This window comes from Podarcis raffonei, chromosome 5 (assembly GCF_027172205.1).
Source record: "Podarcis raffonei isolate rPodRaf1 chromosome 5, rPodRaf1.pri, whole genome shotgun sequence".
Lineage (NCBI taxonomy): Eukaryota > Metazoa > Chordata > Lepidosauria > Squamata > Lacertidae > Podarcis > Podarcis raffonei.
This window is the reverse complement of record NC_070606.1, coordinates 101066481-101084782: the sequence shown is the minus strand read 5'-3', so window position 1 is coordinate 101084782 and position 18302 is coordinate 101066481. Positions and strand designations below refer to the sequence as shown.

Here is an 18302-nt window from a genome sequence, read left to right as displayed (position 1 = left end):
CAAGCCCTAGGCTCTGTGGTTTAACCCACAGTGCCACCCACGTCCCTTTATACAGTGGTACCTCGGGTTAAGTACTTAATTTGTTCCGGAGGTCTATACTTAACCTGAAACTGTTCTTAACCTGAAGCACCACTTTAGCTCATGGGGCCTCCTGCTGCATGATTTCTGTTCTCATCATGAAGCAAACTTCTTAACCTGAAGCACTATTTCTGGGTTAGTGGAGTCTGTAACCTGAAGCGTATGTAACCTGAAGTGTATGTAACTCGAGGTACCACTGTAATTTGAATCTGTCAGTTTGGGTCTTACCCCCCCGGAGTAGGAGAAAATAAGCTGGTTCCATCTTCCATGTGACAGCCCTTGAGATATGTGAACATAAGGCTTTCATCCCTCCTCTGTCTCCTCTTTCACAGACTAAAGATACCCAACTCCCTCATCCCTTGGTTTCCAGACCCTTGATCATCCTGGTTGCACTCCCCTGCCCATGTTCCAACTTGTCAACATGCTTCTTAAATTGTGGCGCCCAGAACTGGACACAGTGTTCCATCCAGGTGTGGTCTGACCAAGGCCAGAGTGTCTCACAAGTCCAGCTTGCGGACTGTGCTTTTTGGTCCCTGCCTTTTGTGAAATGTCAGCGTAGTGATTCATCTCTGGGACTGGAGCCATTTTCTCACCTGCAGGAGCAGAGGCTGCCAGTGTTTGAGGCAACAATCATTATTGTGCCCTTGGCTCCCTTGAGGTGGGAGCAGCACCTGGGCCCTGTGGGTTGGCAGATGGAAAACTCCGGAAGCTTTGCAGCATTTCTGATAATAACTGGGGACAGGCAGCATGTGCAGGCCAGCTCAAACTAGCAACAGCCAGTCACGGAAAACGGACTCCTGTTAGTGGATGCCCCAGTCCACATCTTCTGCGCAAAATAGGATCCTGATGGAAGTGTATTAAATGAGGCATGCGGTGCAGAACATATCTCACAATACTGGTGTGTGTGTGTGTGTGTGTGTGTGTGTGTGTGTGTGTGCCAGTGGTTCCTATAGGGAGCAGTGGGATTACTTGCTGTTGTTGTTTAGTCGTTTAGTCGTGTCCGCCTCTTGGACCAGAGCACGCCAGGCACTTCTGTCTTCCACTGCCTCCCACAGTTTGGTCAAACTCATGTTGGTAGCTTCGAGAACACTGTCCCACCATCTCGTCCTCCATCGTCCCCTTCTCCTTGTGCCCTCCATCTTTCCCAACATCAGGGTCTTTTCCAGGGAGTCTTCTCTTCTCATGAGATGGCCAAAGACTTGGAGCCTCAGCTTCAGGATCTGTCCTTCCAGTGAGCACTCAGGGCTGATTTCCTTCAGAATGGATGCGTTTGATCTTCTTGCAGTCCATGGGACTCTCAAGAGTCTCCTCCAGCACCAGAATTCAAAGCATCACTTCTTCGGCGATCAGCCTTCTTGATGGTCCAGCTCTCACTTCCATACATCACTACTGAGAAAACCATAGCTTTTACTATATGGACCTTTGTTGGCAAGGTGATGTCTCTACTTTTTAAAATGCTGTCTAGGGATTACTTAGGGGAGCACTAAGGCGGTGGCAGGGGTGCGTCCCTCTGAGGGCATGGATTGCTGAGTTATGATTGACCCAGTCAGAGCCTTGAGTGAAAGGCCTTCATCGCTTCCTGTTTAAACTTTCTGCTCTTGCTGCTTTCAAAGCTATTGCCTTGGTCCTGACATTTGTATTTATGTTTCTGAGTTGTCACAAAGTAGCCAGCCATTGGTAACAGCTATTGATTTTCTTATGAATTAGTTACCATACATCTGTGGTAGGTGAAGGCGAAGGTTTGTGCATGTTTGGTGAGTAGTTTTGTAAATTTAATTATTTTGTGCTACAAATTTCCTTCACACTTACATGTGAAAAATAAAAATATTTTTCATCCAATATTATTTGACATATATATATATATATATATATATATATATATATATATATATATCTCTACAAGATTTGTTCATAGCATGTATTTATTTTTTTGTGCACCAATGAAACACACTCGTGCCTATAAAGTTGCATTTTTGGGGAACCCATAGCTGTAAATTGGATTTTGAATAAATGCACAATTAAATGTTACTGTTTTGAATTTTGTCATTGTTATGAACCTCCTTAGTAGGTGGTGCAAACAGCTATTCTGAATAACAGTTTTTATAGGGTAGGGGGCACCACAAATGGGTTTATGGAACCAAGGGGGCAGTGGCCATAATTAGTTTGGGAACCACTAGCCTAGACAATGAAGCATGAAGTGCATGTGGAACTCTCTACCACAGGAAGCAGTAATGACTATCAACCTGAACAGCTTAATGTCAGTGTTATGTACTGAGTTGAATAGGATCCACACTGCAGCAGTCTGATTGGTCCTAGAACAATAGGATCCAAAAGGAAGCAGTCTGATTGGTCCTAGAACAATAGGATTCAGAATGCAGCAGTCTGATTGGTCCTAGAACAATGCAGCAGTATGATTGGTTGGCAGGAACCACCCAATCATGCTCCAGATAGAAGTGAATCCACAACCTGATTGGCTTACAGTAGAATTCCGGAATTAGCCAATCATGTGCAGCCCATTGTGTAAATAATGTATATAAAGCAGATACTTTGAGGGGACATTCATTCATTCCTCCTCACCACTATGAGCAGAATAAAGAGCATGAAATCACTTTGCGACTCTGAGTATATTTCAGTCAGAAAGTTCTTGCTGAAGTTTAGTCAGAATCTCCTTTCTTGTAACTTGAAGCCATTGGTTCGAGTCCTACCCTCCAGAGCAGGAGAAAACAAACATTCTCCCTTTTCCATGGGGCAGCCCTTTAGATATTTGAAGGTGGCCATCATATCTCCTCTCAGTCTTCTCTTTTCCAGGCTCAACATACCCAGCTCCTTCAACCATTCCTCATAAGGCTTGGTTTCCAGGCCCTTGATCATCTTGGTCGCCCCCCTCTACACACTTTCCAGCTTGTCAACATCCTTCTTAAATTATGGCACCCAGAATTGGACACAGTATTCTAGGTGTGTTTTGACCAAGGCAGAATAGAGTGGCATTATTACTTCTCTTGATCTGGACACTAGACTTCTGTGGATGCAGCCTAGAATAAAGTGTAAAGGGACCCCTGACCATTAGGTCCAGTTGTGACTGACTCTGGGATTGCAGCGCTCATCTCACTTTATTGGCCAAGGGAGTCGGCGTACAGCTTCCGGGTCATGTGGCCAGCATGACTAAGCCGCTTCTGGTGAACCAGAGCAGCGCACAGAAACACCGTCTACCTTCCCGCTGGAGCGGTACCTATTTATCTACTTGCACTTTGAGGTGCTTTTGAACTGCTAGGTTGGCAGGAGCAGGGACTGAGCAATGGGAGCTCACCCAATCGCGGGGATTCGAACTGCTGACCTTCTGATCGGCAAGTCCTCGGCTCTGTGGTTTAACCCACAGCACCACCTGCGTCCCGCAGCCTTGAATAGCATTAGCCTTTTTTGCCGCTGCACCACACTGCTGACTCATGTGAAGCTTGGGGTCCACCAAGACCCTGAGATCCTTTTCATATGTACTGCATATGATCCCAACAGCTAGCTGTGGGTCAATGAAACCTCTGGGCTTGGACTGCTCCTGTTTCTTTCCCTTGCCTGCCCTCCAGCAAGAGGTCTGTGTTGCTATTCTGTGTGTTCCTGCATCACACCACCCAAGAGCACACCATCGTTAAAGGTCTGTTGCTTCTTTGGCTAAGAGGCTATGTCTGGCAGCTTGTCTCTCACCCTTCTCTTCCTATCCCAGTTCTGGTTTAATCACAGCCCTTCCTCCTTCAGTCACACAGATCTTCTGCACAACTGCCTGCTCCTTTATTAACGGCCGGTGTTCAGTTCTGTCTGGTTTCATTCACATGTCGGGCATCTTTTATTTTGGATTTTGTTTATCAGTTGCCTATCATCAAATACCTCAAAGCGATGCTGCAGCAAAAGGATCAAGAATCAACAACAGCTTCAAAAAAAATGGAGAAATCGAGAGATATATAGCCGCACCGGCAGCATATCTCTTCTTTCTCGTATCCCAAAATGCAAGAAGGGCTTTTACACTCGCCGGAAGCTTGGCTCTGCCCTCGCCGGTCCTGGAAGGATCCTTCAAAAAAGTCCCATATGCTCAGAGACTTTGCGCCTGTTCATTGGGGGAATAGGAAGCCCAGAGCACTTGTTCTTTAGATGTACCTTTTATGAAGAGGCACAGAGTGAGACCATTGATCCCCTGCTGGTGAGGCTCGCTGACCTCCCGGAAAAGCAAAAATTCGACCTTTTCCTGTTAGGCAAAGATCAGAATACGACCCGGATGGTCACCAGATTCTGTGTACAGATCTGTAGGCGCAGACCATCCCCCGACCCAAACTAGTTCGTTAAGAAAATCCCCAAACTTGGTTCCATGGGTGACTCTCTGCGGTAGCTTATCTTAAAGTTTTAAGTGTCTATACACTTATCGTATTTATAAATTTTCAATTTATTGTAGTACATTGTTTTAAATGTTTGTTTTCCTTCTGGGATTGTACCCCAAGTGCGTTTTATAAGCTGGTCTCCGACCATAATAAATTATCTATCTATCTAACAGCTTCAAAATTCTATATATGCAGAGAATTAAAAACAATTCAATATAAAAAGATAATTTCAAAAAGGTTCAAACTGGTGCACCTGTACAACCTGTTAGAACATACAAACGTAAGAGTAGGCTACTGGATCAGGCCAATGGCCCATCTAGTCTGGCGTCATCTTCTCCTAGTGGCGAAGCAGGTGCCCATTATGGGAAATCTGCAATCAGGATTTGAACACAAGAGCAACTCTCTCCCTGCCTGCAGTTTCCATTCAGAAGCATTGCTGCCTTTGGAGGTAAAGCAATAGCCATCATGGCTAGGAACCATCGCTAGCTCTCTTCTCCATGTATTTGGGAGAAGAGGATGCTGGCCTAGAGGGCCCACTGGCCTGGTCCGGCAGGCGCTTCTCATGGTCTTCTGTTCTTGTCCTGCCCAGTGCATCTGCTGAATTCTCGGAAGGCCGTGAGGGCTGCGCATCCGGCCCCCTGCAAGAGTGGGGGTGGTGCTCTGGTGCTGGTCATAAGCTCCTTATCCCTCTCCCATGACCAGCTGTTGAATCCATCGCACAAAAAGCAGATTAGTCTTGCAACAGGCGGCAGGAATAATGCAAATTAACCCAATATTTGCAGCTTTGCCGCTTCTGGGAAACACTTGTGCAGTTTGGACGTGCTGTTGATGGTGACAGCGACAAGCACTTTGCACAACTAATTCTGATCGTTGTTTTCATCCTGTTAAAGAGTTTGATTACTTTTTAGCAATTGTATATCATTCTGGCTTTTTTTTTTGCATTTTATTGGTGCTGCTTTGATTTGTGGAATATAAGCAAATATAATAATCACCGCAGAATTGGACTTTGCTTGATGCAAACTGGGGGAGATGTCTTTGCAGAGAAGCATTTGGATGGGGGGGTGGAGATTGAGGGAACATGCAGGGCTGGTGCATTGAGTAGTGGCTTATGCTCAAGGTTTAACATGTCTTGGGGGAGGGCTGTAGCTCAGTGGTAGCCCATCCTTGCAGGCATCTCCAGAGAGCTGCTGCCAGCCTGTGTTGACAATACTGAGCTATATACAGTTCTATTTTTCTAGTAAAGAGGTCTTGGAACACAATGGCGCACACAGAAGAGGTGGCAGAACTGAGTTCCTGTGAGTTCTGGCTGGAAAAAAAGTCCTGGTTGTATAAAGCAGTTTCCTATGCTCACTAAGATTTTAGCATGGCAGCACAGAATTTGCCTGTCCCCCACAGTGAGCATCAGACAGGCACCTGTGGTCCTGATGTTTAGATGTTTGCTTAAAGCCCGCCTTTTAACTGGGGCTTCCCCTGAAACAGGGAGGGATCCAGCCATGTTGAGGCTTGCAGCTGATCTACCTTTCAACGATGTACAGTACTTTGTTCTTGTTTCATGAACATAACTTTGCTGTTGTTTGCATGCTGTTCACCACCACAGTATTTTATTTCTTAATTCTCCTTCTCCTCCTCCTCCTCCTCCTCCTCCTCCTCCTCCTCCTCCTCCTCCTTCTTCTTCTTCTTCTTCTTCTTCTTCTGCAAAAACAAAACAAAACCCTGAAACCACAGGAAACCCTGTGTGCAGGAATTGACTGACTAGTCACTGATGAGAGACTGGCACTTTGCCCACAGAACCACAGAATTGGAAGGGACCCCCGGGGCCATCTAGTCCAGCCCTCTGCAATGCAGGAATCTTTTTGCCTGGCATGGGGCTCTAACCCACAACCCTGGGATTGAGAATGTCATGCTCAGAAGGCACTCCCTCCTGTCCTCCAGTTCACATGACTGAACCTTCTGTTCTTTTCTTTTAAAGAAAGAACTCTTGGTGTGTTACCGTTTGAGGTCTTCTTGATTTTCAGGGTACCGAGCCTGATTTCAGAAATGGTTTGGTAAATGAATTCTCAAGAGTGATAAGCGTGTTAAAGAAAAATGAAATCTCGCAGGGAGGGGTTTTCACTGATGTTGCAAAGGCTGGAGACTGAGGCTGGACCGGCTTAAAAAAAAAACTTTTAATTTTATTTATTGATTTATTAACAAAAGTGCAAACACCACGAAAAGAAAAATGAACCAAAAAATCTAAACCCTAAAGCGTCACAGCCTGGAAGGACGAAAGTGCAAAGACAGAGGGCAGCGCCTAAGGGATAATAAAGTATTAACTCATACAGGGATTCACTTTACAGATAATGAAGATTTATACAAAATAGTATGAAAATTATTCACCACCTGTCATTTCCACCATTATTGAGAATATAGGTTCCCCATAGTCTTAAAATGCGGCAGACGCTTGCACATATCGATGACACTGTGCGTCAGTTTTTGCATATGGAATAAAATCAAACCATATCTATTTAGAAAACGGTCTTTTGAGCCGGGATAGCTTTGCTGTAGACTTGTTGCGACCCAGGAGGGGGCTGTAAAGAGTGAGCGGGAATCGCTTCCCAAGTTCCCTAGACTGGGGAGGGAGGAGGGAGAATGGGACGGGGATCCAAGAGAGATTTGTCTGTTGGGGCGTTGGGGGGGGTCTCTTTCTGTCCTTCCCTCCTTTGCATAGCCCCGCTTCGCCACCCGCCCAGTCCAGCCAGTGCCTCGCTTCCAGCAGGAGCGTCTCTCCAGCTGGCCAGCAGGGGGCAGGGCGAAGCCTCCCGGCGCGCCTCCTCCGGGCATTGACGTCCTCCCCCTCCCCCCCCCACTTTCCCTTTCCAGCCAGCCCTGCAAAGTCCCACCAAGTCGCGCCGGAGCAGAGCCGCAACCTCTGGGCGACTCCGGCTCGCGGCTGCCGCTCCCTTCGTCGCCCGGCCGCCTCCATGCGCCCCTCACCCGGACCTCTGGGCTGGCGGGTGATGGGCCGCGCCGCTGCCTGCCAGGAGGGGGGCGGCCAGTAGTTGCTGGAGCGGGGGGAGTGGCTGCTGGTGGTGGGAGGGGGGAGGGAGGGAGGGAGGGGGGCTCGACTTTCCAGGCTTCCAGAGGGAGGGGTCGGCCCCGAAGAGGAACTCGATGAGGATTGTGGGGCTCTTCTGGACCAAAGGCTCGCATATGCTGCAGTGTCTCTGTGGAAGGCGCCTGAGTTCCAGCAGTAGTCCAGGTGGGCTGCCGGATCGCGCCCTCCCCATCTCTCCTGCCCCCCTCCTCTGCCCCCTCCCCTCCCCTGGTCGCTTCCCCTGGTGCTCCGGGCGGGGGTGGGACGCGGAGAGGCGCCGCTGGGCCGGGAGGAGACGGATGAACGGCGGCCACTTAGCCAGGAATATTTATAGGACTTGATCCCTGGAAAGGCGCGCGGCAGGCGGGCGGAGCGCGCTCAGAGGCCGTCCGGGCGACCTCCGGGGCTGCTGCTGCTTCGGTGCGCCCACGCGGAGGAAGGGAAGCGGAGGAGTCGGCAGCCGCCGCCGCCGCCGGGGGTCGACCTTGACCGGCCAAAAGGGGAAGCTTCGGCCGCTGGGGAGACGGGAAGTCGCTTCTTCCAGGCCGGCCGCGGCGCGCTAGCCGCTCTCCAAGGTGCTGAAAGGGCAGCGCCTGGCTCTTCGGGGCGCCGAGAGGCCAGTTCGAGGTGCGCTCTCCATGGTGCTGAAAGGGTAGTGCTTCGCTCTCCGAGGTGCTGAAAGGGCAGCGCATGGCTTGGGGTTCTTATAGGATCATAGGAAGCTGTCTTCTCCCAAATCGGAACCAGTGGCAGCAGCAGAAGATCTGTCCCAGCTCTGCCCGGAGAAGCAACTTGTTGAGGAGAGGCTTTCCTGCCTCATATCCTCACCTGCTTAATAGAAGTAATTCATTTACAACTCTGACATGTTCCTAAGGCTCCCCGCACCAGAGGTGGGTTCGGGGTGCCCAGTAGTTCAGGCTCTTGCATGAACTACAGCTGTCTGATTTTGGAAGCCTGCCCCCCCATCCAGATATGTAGCTTTTGTCTATTTGATAAGATTTCTTATGCTATGCCTTCACCATAAGGTCGCAGGGTAGCGGACAGCAAAGTGAAACAGTTTTGTTTTTTTACAATTTTTTAAAAACAAGTAAATAAAAGAAGTAAAACAATATTTTACAACTGTCTTCAAATATCATGGGCTGTCCCATGGCAGAGGGAGCAAGTTTCCTTTCTACTGCACCAGAGGGTATGGATCTGAACCAATGGGTTCAAATGACAAGGAGGGCGATTCTGACTCAACACCGGGAAGAACTTTCTGAGGCTAAAAAGCTGTTCAATAGCAGATAAGACTCCATGGAAAGGTGGTGAGGTCTCCTCCATTGGTGATTTTTAAACTGAGGTTGGTTTGCCATCTGTCAGGGATACTTTCGCTGTTATTCCTGCACTGCAGAGCGTTGGATTAAATGACTCTTGGAAGTCCCCTCAGACTTTAAATTCCATCGTTCTATGAATTCCCAAGAAAAGCTGCAAGGATAGAGTTAAGTCAGAGTTAACCAACTCCCATCACCCTGACAACGCCAGCTGAGCCTGATGGGAATTGTAGTGCAGCATCCTTCAGAGGGAACCATGTTAGTCACCTCTGGGTTACAGGAAAGTGAAGAGCTGGGTCTGTTGGTGCTAAGAGAAAGGGACTCTGTATACTCCCAGAGGCACTCTCTTCTGTATTTCCCCACACCCCTTAAGGCCGAGCCCTGATATTTTCAAACAAGTTGCAAAGCAAGCAAACAAACAAAGAACAAAACAAAACAAAACAAAACAAAACAAAACAAAAAAATGAAATAAAAAGGGGATTCTGGATTCTGCTACGGTCTTTGAAGGATTCTTTCACATCTGCAAACCTGGAAACGGAGTGAAGTGTAATGTGGATACTGACTCGTGGACCTCACACTCTCTTCTGTGGAGTTCATTTTGGGACTCCATCACTCACAGCTCTGTCTGCAAGTGAGAGCCACGAGTTCCTGCCCTGCAGGTGATATATTTGTGCATGTGTGAATGTGACTTCCGCATCTGAAAAAAGAACTTGCCCAAACATAATGTACGAGTTGGGCCTGATGGCAACCCAGCATTATTCAGCAAGAGCTTTTCCCTGCAAGCAAATGCCCCAAGTGATGGGAAATAATAGCCATCATGCCTTCCAGACATTGTGCCCCTTTAATTTTCCCACTTCCTCAGTGACTCTGCAGCAGCCCCTGGCCTTATTTTGGAAGATATATGGCCATAGCCCCAGAGAGGTACAGAATATGTTCTCACCCCTTGTTGGACTGACCCCTGATAGTGTGCCTGTTTTCAGGTTGCACAGCTCTTTTAATCAATAACAAAATGTTGTCTCTTTCCGCCCAATGAATGGTTACCTGTGATTCAAAAGCTTGCACATTCCTTTATATCAGCAAAAGCTAATCTTCTAAAAAAAATCCCAATAACTTAATGTGCTCCACATTAATTAATAACTTAATCCCAATATTTAATGAATATTTTGCTGCTTTTATTCCTCAATGATAAAACAGTTCCTTAAGAAAACCCACATCCCAATTTAATCCATTTCCCCGCTAGGTTGATAAGGTACTACGGCCTAGAATCATAGAGGCATCAGACTGTAGAATCATAGACTCACTGAACCGTAGAATTGGAAGGGACCCCCAGAGTCATCTAGTCCAACCCCTGCAATGCAGGAATCTCAGCTAATGCATCCATGATAGATGGCCATTCAAGTTCAGCTTAAAAATCTCCAAGGGAGGAGAGCTCACTCACTGCCTTCTGAAGGAGCCCATTTACCTGGGCAGTGCTGCTGTCCCCTCTTCAAACTCCTAAATCAGGGTGAGGAAACATCTGTGGCTTTCCAGATGCTGTCAAACGCCAACTCCCATAAACCCTGACCATTGGCTGCAGTGGCTGGGAGCTGGAGTCCAGCAAAGCTTCTTTACTCATCAGTGAATGGCTACTGGAGGGTTGGGTCCAGAGAGTAGCAGTGGGGTGTGCACTTTGCCACCCTGGCATTTGTGCTGTGTAGCGCCGCAGAGCATACTTTTATTCCCAGTGCTATTCAACATCATTGTTGAAACTGTTGAAAGTAAAGGTAAAGGACCCCTGACCATTAGGTCCAGTCGTGGCCAACTCTGGGGTTGGCCGAGGGAGCCGGTGTACAGCTTCCGGGTCATGTGGCCAGCATGACTGAGCCGCTTCTGGCGAACCAGAGCAGCGTACGGAAACGCCATTTACCTTCCTGCCAGAGCGGTACCTATTTATCTACTTGCACTTGACATGCTTTCGAACTGCTAGGTTGGCAGGCGCAGGGACCAAGCAATGGGAGCTCACCCTGTCGCGGGGATTCGAACCACTGACCTTCTAATCGGCAAGCCCTAGGCTCTGTGGTTTAACCCACAGAGTTATGTTGAAACCGTTGAAAGTAGTCAGTAGGAAATTTGGAGCCCAGTATCAGCCCAGTGTCATCGGTGACACTCGGCTCTCTTTCTCCATAACTTCTGGCTATGCTAGCCCTGGGTTGGTGCCTGACTGCAGTGTCTGGATGAGGGCAAAAAAACTGAGCTTGAATCCCTGTAAGAATGAGGTTTTGTGGACGAGAGTTTCCCATGTTCCGAATATAAGCCTGCTACCTGTTCTGGATAGGGTTGCACTTCCTCTGAAGCAGAAGGTCCACAGCCTGGGGGTGTTCCTTTATTCATCTTTGTTGTCAGGAATTACAGGTGGGGAAAGTTTCTGTTGCACTCTGGTGCTGCTTTTTGGCTGCCCATAGAAGCATCTGGTAGACTACTGTGAGAACAGGATGCTGGACTAGATGGGCCCTTGGCGTGGTGCAGTTCCTGAACTCTTCATATATTCTTATGTGGTGTAAGTCAGCATCCTGGGGGTCTCCATATATGTTGGACTTCAACTCCCATCAGCCCCTGCCAGCTCAGAGCATGGTGGAAGGGCATCACACACACCCCACCTATGCAAAGATCAGAACGGCCTGGCTATGCGCCTGACATTCTGGAACGGTGTTGAAAGTCTATACTTGCCCAAATGGACCAAATAATTGTTCCATTTACACTTCTAGCCTTTGAATGCTGCTGTTGGGTTTTTTGTTTGTTTTTGTTTTGTCTTGTTTGTTTTTGCAGCAGCACCAATTTATTTTTATAAATGTGGAGCACGTTAAAATGTATTTTCTTGTTTTTCCAACTAGGTGTTTTGTCTGTGAAGGAGGAGGAAGTGGGAAAGGAGGTGGTATACTTAGCAGCCTATCTTCTTTCTGGCATGCAGAGGTCTTTCTAAACATTTGGCTTCTAATCAGAAAGCTATTGGTCATCTTATCTGCATGCAGAGAATGAAAATTTAAAACTTTTGCTATTAGTTTCCTTTTGTTGTTAATTGTTTTATTGATGCCTAACTAAATGTAACAAGGTTTTTACTTCAGCCACACAATTAGAATTGTAGAGTTGAAAGGGAACCCAAGGCTCATCTAGTCCAACCCCCTGAAATGCAGGAATGTGTTATGTTGTTTGCAAAGAAAAAGAAAGAGGCATAATAATATGAAGTGAACTAGTTGCACAGCAATCTGAATCTGGATGTAAGCAACACTATGGGACTAACTTTGAAGTAAATGTGTGCAGGCTAGACTTCTGATGTTAATATAGGAATATGCAAGCTTTCAGTTTACACAGAGTTCTCTCTCAGCTGTGCACTGAACTCTGTGAAATATGAAGGCTTTTAATAAATGGCTTCCAAAAGCTGCTGCAGTTCTGTAACAATCTGGGTCATAGAGGAGCTCATATCCAATGCGCTCGTTTTCAGGAAAGCTCTCAAATGTTTCATTTATTTCAGCAGGAAATGCAGCTTCATTTGTCTCTGCCCATTTCATGGGGACTGTTCCTAATGTTGGGCTTTTTTTCATCTTTGCCTTATACTCCGTTCATTGAGGGCATGTCTGTCTCTTGAGCAGGAGTCCAGCACAGACTCTTTCCTGCTTTGGTGCACATCAGAACTACCTACAGAAGCTGTTGTTTCTCTCCACCACTGACTGCTTTTCTGTGGTGATTTGGGCAGGGCATTCAACCTCTTGGTGACATTCCCACTTATAAAGGGAAGGATGAGCATGCTCAGAGATTAAGGCTGCTGTCCTATATGCACATTTAAATGGGAGCAATCCCCATTGACTTCAATAGGACCAACTGCTAAGTGGCAACCTTAGGGACATGGGTGGCGCTGTGGGTTAAACCACAGAGCCTAGGACTTGCCAATCAGAAGGTTGGCAGTTCGAATCACCGCGACGGGGTGAGCTCCCGTTGCTCAGTCCCTGCTCCTGCCCACCTAGCAGTTCGAAAGCACGTCAAAGTGCAAGTAGATAAATAGGTCCCGCTCCGGCAGGAAGGTAAACGGCGTTTCCGTGCACTGCTCTGGTTCGCCAGAAGCGGCTTAGTCATGCTGGCCACATGACCCGGAAGCTGTACGCCGGCTCCCTCAGCCAGTAAAGCGAGATGAGCGCCGCAACCCCAGAGTCGGCCACGACTGGACCTAATGGTCAGGGGTACCTTTACCTTTACTTTAATCCCCATTGACTTCAATAGGACTGACTGCTAAGTGGCAACCTTAGGATTGCCCCGACACATGAGTGGCAGCTATGGAATTACTCTTACGTTGCTTAAAAAGCTCTTTCCCCCTGACCCAGCTGTGTTTATCAGCTCCTGGGAGATAGAGGAATCCAGAATGTTCAGGCAATTCGGGAACTGATATACATTCAGCCTTCCCCAACTGGAGTCCCTGAGATGTTTTGGACTACATCTCCCATCAGCCACAGCCAGCACACCAGGGGTGGATGGGAGTTGTAATCCAAGACCCCTGGAGGACTGTGGAAGGCTGATATAACAGGCCTTTGTCCTATCTTGGGGCCACCACATGAAGTCCCCAATGGGAACAAAATCTCTGTTATAATAATGAATGCTTGATTAAGTGGAATTTTAGCAAAGGTGATCGTTTGACTAATTATGCTACCTTCAGAATCCATCTAAATTTAATGCTGCTTCCTGAAAAAATGTGATGGGGTGCCTGTGGATTTTAATCCATGTCCTCCCAGTTCTGATATTATTTTATGTTTTTTAACTCCACAATGGTCGGTTAGACTAAATGATAATGACTTTCCCCAGGGGTTTCATTTCAGAATGCCTTGATTGTTTTGTGGAGTTCCTAAGTGAACTCCTCTTTCTTTCTTTCTTTCTTTCTTTCTTTCTTTCTTTCTTCATGGTATTGCACTGAGTTTTTATTGTCTCCTGACTGCAGAATTTCCTTATGCTTCTTGCCTTTCCTGAAATGGAGATTTCTGTAATGGCAGGTGGCAGCGGTTTGCCCTCTTCCTTGGGAGTCCTTCTCCTGAGGCTGAGAGTGAGGCTTCTCTATATATTTAAAGGAAGCTCAGGATCTATTATGGGACGCGGGTGGCGCTGTGGGTAAAACCTCAGCGCCTAGGACTTGCCGATCGCATGGTCGGCAGTTCGAATCCCCGTGGCGGGGTGCGCTCCTGCTGCTCGGTCCCAGCGCCTGCCAACCTAGCAGTTCGAAAGCACCCCCGGGTGCAAGTAGATAAATACGGACCGCTTACTAGCGGGAAGGTAAACGGCGTTTCCGTGTGCGGCTCTGGCTCGCCAGAGCAGCGATGTCACGCTGGCCACGTGACCCGGAAGTGTCTCCGGACAGCGCTGGCTCCCGGCCTATAGAGTGAGATGAGTGCACAACCCTAGAGTCTGGCAAGACTGGCCCGTACGGGCAGGGGTACCTTTACCTTTACCAGGATCTATTTAAATAAGCATGTGTGTATGAGTAACCCATATGCTGCTGTCTTCATAGGCACTAATCTGTAGGTAAATTGCAAGTGTACTCCAGCATTCATGGAAAGATGGCTGTTAGCTTCAGATCACATCCCATGAATAAATATTACTAGAGCAGCTTTGTGTAAAGGTGGCACTGCTCTGAACTTTTAGACTACAGCACCGGTCATTGCTGACCATTGACTGAGCTGCTGATGGGATTTGTGGTCTAAAATATCTGAAGGGTTGGGGAAAACATCTGTGAAAGCCTGATTGCAAAATCTTTCCTTCCTTCCTTCCTTCCTTCCTTCCTTCCTTCCTTCCTTCCCCAGCCAGATGTGTGGAGTATAGTTGTTTGTTTGTTTGTTTGTTTGCTAACCTTCTGCCATGCTCATATGTGACTGAAAAGTAGACAGCTTCATAAAGAGCAAGTGTTTGTAGGATTGGACGAGTCCACATGAGTAAAGGCCAGAAGTGACACCTGGCCATGATGGCTCTGCTCTGCCTCTGAATGCCCATTGCTGGAAACCACAGGAGGGGAGAGAGTTGCTCTTGTGTTCGAATCCTGCTCGCAGGCTTCCCTTAATGGGCGCTGTGGTTGGCCCTTGTGAGAAGAGGATGCTGTTTCAGCAGTGACCCATTTCCATGTGGGTTCGTCTGAGTCAGTGAGTAAAAAGAACCCCCTTTACAGTTTACAAAGTCACTGTTCAAGTCTCCTAACAGCAACTTGGAAGGGGTGGTTTGTGTGTGTTTTTGGAGCGCTGTAGCTCGGAGGAGTCGCTGGCTAGGCAACAGATGCCTTGTTTTCTTTCGCAAAGGGGTTTTTGTCCCTGGAGGGACGAATCCTCCTCTGTCGCAAGCAGACTCCTCCTTAGTTTTCCACAGCAAGAAACCTGCACCAAAGGAACGTTTGCTTGGAGAGGCGCTCTGGGAGTTCCCTCTTGGCCTGGGGGCTGGCGGCTCATTAAGGAGCTGAGGAGCCCTGACTTGAGACAGAAGCTGCATCATTAGGTGCCATCGCTGACGCAGGCTTGGTGCCGGGCTCGGTCCGCGCTGATCTCTTGCTGGCACACCAGGGGAACCGTAGAAGTGATTCAGACTGTGTATACATTATACATTTAAAGCAGATTCCCCCCCCCTCAAAGAAACACGGGGACTGTAGTTTGTTAAGCGTCCTGGAAATTGTAGCTCTGTGAGGGGTAAACTGTAGTTCCTGGGATTCTTCATGGCATGTGTGTGTGCTTTAAATGGGGTTTGTAAAGGTAAAGGGACCCCTGACCATTAGGTCCAGTTGCAGATGACTCTGGGGTTGCGGTGCTCATCTGCTTTATTGGCCGAGGGAACCGGCATACAGCTTCCGGGTCATGTGGCCAGCATGACTAAGCCGCTTCTGGTAAACCAGAGCAGCGCACGGAAACGTCGTTTACCTTCCCACCAGAGCGGTACCTATTCATCTACTTGCACTTTGACGTGCTTTCGAACTGCTAGGTTGGCAGGAGCAGGGACCAAGCAACGGGAGCTCACCCTGTCATGGGGATTTGAACCACTGACCTTTTGATCGGCAAGTCCTAGGCTCTATGGTTTAACCCACAGCACCACCCGCGTCCCACAAATGGGGTGTGTACCCAGCCTTAATCTTCATGGCTGGGAGCAGGGGGCAGAGGAGGAGGGTCAGGTTTTCCCAGGAGACTTGCAGTTCCTCTAAGCCAGTGATGGCTAAACTTGGCCCTCCAGCTGTTTTGGGACTACAATTCCCATTATCCCTGACCACTGGTCTTGTCAGCTAGGGATGATGGGAGTTGTAGTCCCAAAACAGCTGGAGGGCTAAGTTTGGCCATCACTGCTCTAAGCTGACCTGACTGGGAACATGGAGGGCAGGGAACAGTGGCCATGCTTGAGGGGTGTTAGTCTTGCCCAGGGGTCAGCAACCTTTTTCAGCTGTGGGCCAGTCCACCATCCCTTAGACCATGTGGTGGGCCAGACTATATTTTTTTGGGGGGGGTGGAGGACTGAATGAATTCCTATGCCTCACAAATAACCCAGAGATGCATTTTAAATAAAAGCACATATCCTACCCATGTAAAAACATGGTGATTCCCAGACTGTCCGGGGATAGATTGAAGAGGCGATTGGGCCACATCCGGCCCCCGGGCCTTAGTTTGCCCACCCCTGGTCTTGCCCCTTTCACTCTTTTTGCCACTCCCCCCACTTTTTCTCTCACCCCCTTATCTTTCTCTCTTAGTTACCCCTTCTCTCTCTCCCTCTCTCTCTCTCTCTCTCTCTCCCTCCTTTATTGTCTCTCCTCCTGCCACCCCCTCTCTCTGCCACCCACTTGTCTCTTCCCCTCACAGATTCCTCTTGCCAGAGGTCTGAATGAAGGGCTCCACCTCCTCATTCCATTGCTCCATCTGTTTCTGTGCTCTCTCTCTCTCCTTTTCTCCAGGGGGTGCACGGAGTCCTGGGGTCACAGTTTGACCACTCTGGTCCTTCTGGATCCTGCTGCTGGGTTGAAGGAGAGCTCTGCTCGAATTTGGGACTGGGCAAATTTCCTAGAACATTTGACCATCAAATTGTTCTCTGCAGGATCCAAAGTTCCTGGCTGGGATCACAAAAGCAAATGATCCCTCCTGAGCTTTGGCAGGGAGCAACCTGGAGATCAGCCTTTCCAGCTGTCAGTCTCTGCCAGACTTTGGAATATCCTTCCCATACATGGAAGCTCACCTGATGCCAACTCATAGATCTTTACGATACTAGGCAAAGGCTTTTTAAAACAAATTTTAAAAAATCCCAGTCCTTTTAATATCTAGGTTAATCTAGCTTTACACCGCTCAAAAACTATGCTTTATTGTCCTGCTATTTCCTGCTGTCTTGTGGGATTACTTATTTTATTGCTTTTCTTCCTGGTTAGCTGCCCTGAGAGCAATAATGCCAAAGGAGGTAGCAAAAATACTTTCCAAATAAATGGGTGAATAAGTAAATAAACTTTGCGCTGTGACAATACAAAGATGGTGGAGTTTCCCCTGCATCTTTCTTAACCTTGTCGCAGTTCTGATGGGAATCGGGGAGAGGTTATGATTTGCTGTTGTTTAGTCGTTTAGTTGTGTCCGCCTCTTCGTGACCCCCTGGACCAGAGCACGCCAGGCACTCCTGTCTTCCACTGCCTCCCGCAGTTTGGTCAAACTCATGCTGTTCTCTTCAAGAACACTGTCCCACCATCTCGTCCTCTGTCGTCCCCTTCTCCTTGTGCCCTCCATCTTTCCCAACATCAGGGTCTTTTCCAGGGAGTCTTCTCTTCTCATGAGGTGGCCAAAATATTGGAGCCTCAGCTTCACGATCTGTCCTTCCAGTGAGGACTCAGGGCTGATTTCCTTCAGAATGGATAGCCACCTTGAAATATCTGGAGGGCTGTCACATGGGAGATGGAGCGAGCTTGTTCTCTGCTGATCCAAAGGGCAGGACCTGAACCACTGGATTCAAAAGGCAGGAAGGGATTCCAACGGAACATTATTAGGAAGAGCTTTCTGAGGATAAGAGCCATTCAAGAGTGGAATGGACTCCCTTGGAAGGTAGTGGACTCTCCTGCCTGGGGGGGGGGGGTTAAGCAGAGGTTGGGTGGCCATCTGCCAGGGTCTCTTTTGGTTAAACTAGAGGATCTCTTCCAGCTCTGCAATTCTCTGGTTCTGTTGGTGGTTGGTTTTGGTTTTTGATTTGCATGTCTGTCCTTGATTGCGTGCGTGCTGTAGTAGCAGAGGACAGCTGGGGCTGGCAGGGTCCCACCTTGGGCTCGGTTTCAGTGTGCTAATCCATCCTGTCTGCTGCAGATGGCGTCTCCTCAGCCAACTGTGTCAGCCATGCCTCCTGACCCCGTCTCCCCTCCCCGTCTCAAGGCCCAGCCTCTGGGGCTTCAGTCTCCTCCTGACACTTGCGCAGGATGCCAAGAAGGGCTTGCGCACATACGATTTAACTCTCACCTCCACAGCACTGTCCAACGTACAA

The 18302-nt window shown here is 48.3% G+C and overlaps 1 protein-coding gene across 2 annotated transcripts in view; it reads left to right on the top strand.

Moving 5' to 3' along the window:
• Positions 1 to 18302, top strand: part of FGF12 (fibroblast growth factor 12) — a 235563-nt gene that overhangs the window by 80801 nt on the left and 136460 nt on the right. The window contains exon 1 of one of the 2 annotated variants that reach the window (XM_053390879.1): positions 7586 to 7677. The exons of the other annotated variant lie outside the window; for it this stretch is intronic. Coding sequence (XP_053246854.1) covers positions 7590 to 7677 — 88 coding nt within the window. The 5' untranslated portion in view covers positions 7586 to 7589. Of the gene's footprint in view, positions 1 to 7585; positions 7678 to 18302 lie in introns of those variants that run through there. 2 annotated transcript variants of the gene reach the window in all.